This window comes from Portunus trituberculatus, chromosome 2 (genome assembly GCF_017591435.1).
Source record: "Portunus trituberculatus isolate SZX2019 chromosome 2, ASM1759143v1, whole genome shotgun sequence".
NCBI classification, from domain to species: domain Eukaryota; kingdom Metazoa; phylum Arthropoda; class Malacostraca; order Decapoda; family Portunidae; genus Portunus; species Portunus trituberculatus.
This window is the reverse complement of record NC_059256.1, coordinates 7,047,358-7,049,857: the sequence shown is the minus strand read 5'-3', so window position 1 is coordinate 7,049,857 and position 2,500 is coordinate 7,047,358. Positions and strand designations below refer to the sequence as shown.

The following is a 2,500-nucleotide window of genomic DNA, read 5'->3' as shown; positions in this document are numbered from 1 at the left end:
GGTGGTTTTTGGGTGTTTTGGTGGTGGTGGTGGTGGTGGTGGTGGTGGGTAACAAAACAGTCTATAAATATAATATACATTTATTAATCAATGTTTTTATTTATTATTATTATTATTATTATTATTATTATTATTATTATTATTATTTACATTGCATTTATGATTCTTTTCTCCTCCTCCTCCTCCTCCTCCTCCTCCTCCTCCTTCTCCTTCTCCTTCTCCTTCTCCTCCTCCTCCTCCTCCTCCTCCTCCTCCTCCTCCTCCTCCTCCTCCTCCTGCAGGCCCACAAGAGTGTGGACCCTAAGGGGAAGGAAGTCAGCCTGCTTTTGGCGGAGAGAATGGTTAATAACTTTGTGAAGAACAGCAAGATTGAGGCGGAAGCAGAAGTGATGACTTACCTGCATATATTGGAGACTCAGGTGTGTGTGTGTGTGTGTGTGTGTGTCTTTAGGGTATGTTAAGGTGGTTTTGTGTTTTTTTTTGTTGTGTTTTGATGTGTTTGAGTGTGTTTTTTAAGGAATATTTAAAAAGAGTGATAGTTGCAGTGTTCAATCCGCTTAAAGAGTGTTCAGTCCCTTTTAAAGACTGTTGGATCCCTTTCAAGAGTGTCAAATCCCTTTTAAAGACAATCCAATCTTCTTTAAATACATTCCAATCCCTTTAAAGAGAATCCAATCCCCTTTATGGTGTTTCCAGGGCAAGTATGTGGAGGCGCTAGCTGTTCTGGACGGTCCACTCGCTGCTAAGGTCATCCACCAACCAGAGAACTTCCTGGCCCTCCACCGCGGCAAATACCACACGCGGCTTGGACAGTTTGCGGCAGCGGCAGCGGTCTATCGGGACCTTATACAGAAAGAGTGAGTGTGTTTGCCGGTGTTTTATTGGTGTTTGGGTGTTTTTGGGGTATTTTTGGTGTTTTTGGCAGTGTTTGGGATGTTTTTGTGGTGTTTGGGGGGTGTTTAGTGGTGTTTTGTTGTGTTTGGAGGTGTTTTTGGGTGTTTTTGTGGTGTTTTGGGTTATTTTGATGTTTTTGAGGGTGTTTGGGATGTTTTGAGATGTTTTAGTGGTGTTTGGGGGTGTTTTAGTAGTGTTTGGGGTCTTAATGGTGTTTTAGGGTATTTTAGTGGTGTTTGAGGTGTTTTGGGTGTTTAGGTGTTTTGGGATGTTTTGGGATGTTTTGGGTGTTATTGGGAGTGTTTTGGATGTTTGAAGGTGGTTTTGGCCGTGTTTGGATGTTTTTGGTGTTTTTGTGGTATATTGTGATCTATAGGGGTGTTTTGGGGAGTTTCTGGTGTTTTTTGGGTATTTTGGTGGTGTTTGGGATTTTACTGGTGTTTTTGGGATGTTTTGGTGGTGTTTGGGATGTTTTTGGATGGTGTTTTGGGTGTTTGGAGTGTTATGGGGTGTGTTTGAGGTGTATTGGGGTGTGTTTTATTGGTGTTTTTGGTGTTTTAGGGATGTTTTAGGTGTGTTTTGGGTGTTTTAATGCATTTGGGTGTATTTTGGTGTGTTTTGGGGGTGTTTAGTGGTGTTTGCTGTGTTTAGATGTGTTTTCTGGGGTGTTTGGTTGGTGTTTTGTGTTTTTTAGGGTACACTACTACTACTACTACTACTACTACTACTACTACTACTACTACTACTACTAACCTAACCTAACCTAACTTGACCTCTCTCCCCCCCTACCCCCCCGTAGACCTGACAACTGGCAGCACTACATCGAATACATCAACTCTATCATCCGCACCACCACCACCACCACCACCACTTCTGCGGATGACCCCCTTGTGGAGGCATCTCGTTTCCTGACAGGGGTGCAGGGGAAGGCAGTGGAGGAGAACAGCAAGGACAGAGGACCCCTGCTTGGCCTTCTACAGCTTGCCAGGGTGTTGAAGGACGCTGGGAAGGAGGACAGAATAGAGGAGCTGTGTGGTGAGTAACAGGAGGAGGAGGAGGAGGAGGAGGAGGAGGAGGAGGAGGAGGAGAAGAAGAAGAAGGAGTATTAGTAGGAGGAATGTTGGAGAAGGAGGAGGAGGAGGAGGAAGGATATTAGCTGTAAGAGGAGAAGGAAGAGGAAGAGGAGGAGGAGGAATTTTTATTGTCGTAGTAGGAGGGAGGAGGAGGAGGAGGAGGAGGACAGTTTAATTAAGAGGAGGAGGAGGAGGAAGAGGCCAGGAATGTTAGTTGTAATAGAAGGAGGAAGAGAAGAAGGAGGAGGAGGCTAGGATTCTTCATTATAGTAGAAGAAGGAGAGGGAATATTGAAGGAGGAGGAGGAGGAGAAGGAAGAAGAAGAAGAGGAAATGTTAGTTCTAGAAGGAGGAGGAGGAGGAGGAGGAGAAATATTAGTTTTAGTATTCATATTAATCTATTTATGACAATTATTTATTTATTTATCTTTCCGAATACCATGTGGGGGTTTTCACAGGAACTTATGAGCGAAAGGGGACACGTAATGACTTTTGGCAGTTTTTACAGGCCAATATCAGACACACACACATGAA

General features: G+C 43.9%; 1 protein-coding gene across 1 annotated transcript in view; it reads left to right on the top strand.

The window, feature by feature from the left end:
- Positions 1 to 2,500, top strand: part of LOC123506567 (N-alpha-acetyltransferase 25, NatB auxiliary subunit-like) — an 18,598-nt gene that overhangs the window by 4,238 nt on the left and 11,860 nt on the right. The window contains 3 exon segments of the mRNA XM_045258775.1: positions 282 to 419; positions 697 to 857; positions 1,694 to 1,929. Of these exon segments, the coding sequence (XP_045114710.1) occupies positions 282 to 419; positions 697 to 857; positions 1,694 to 1,929 (535 nt within the window).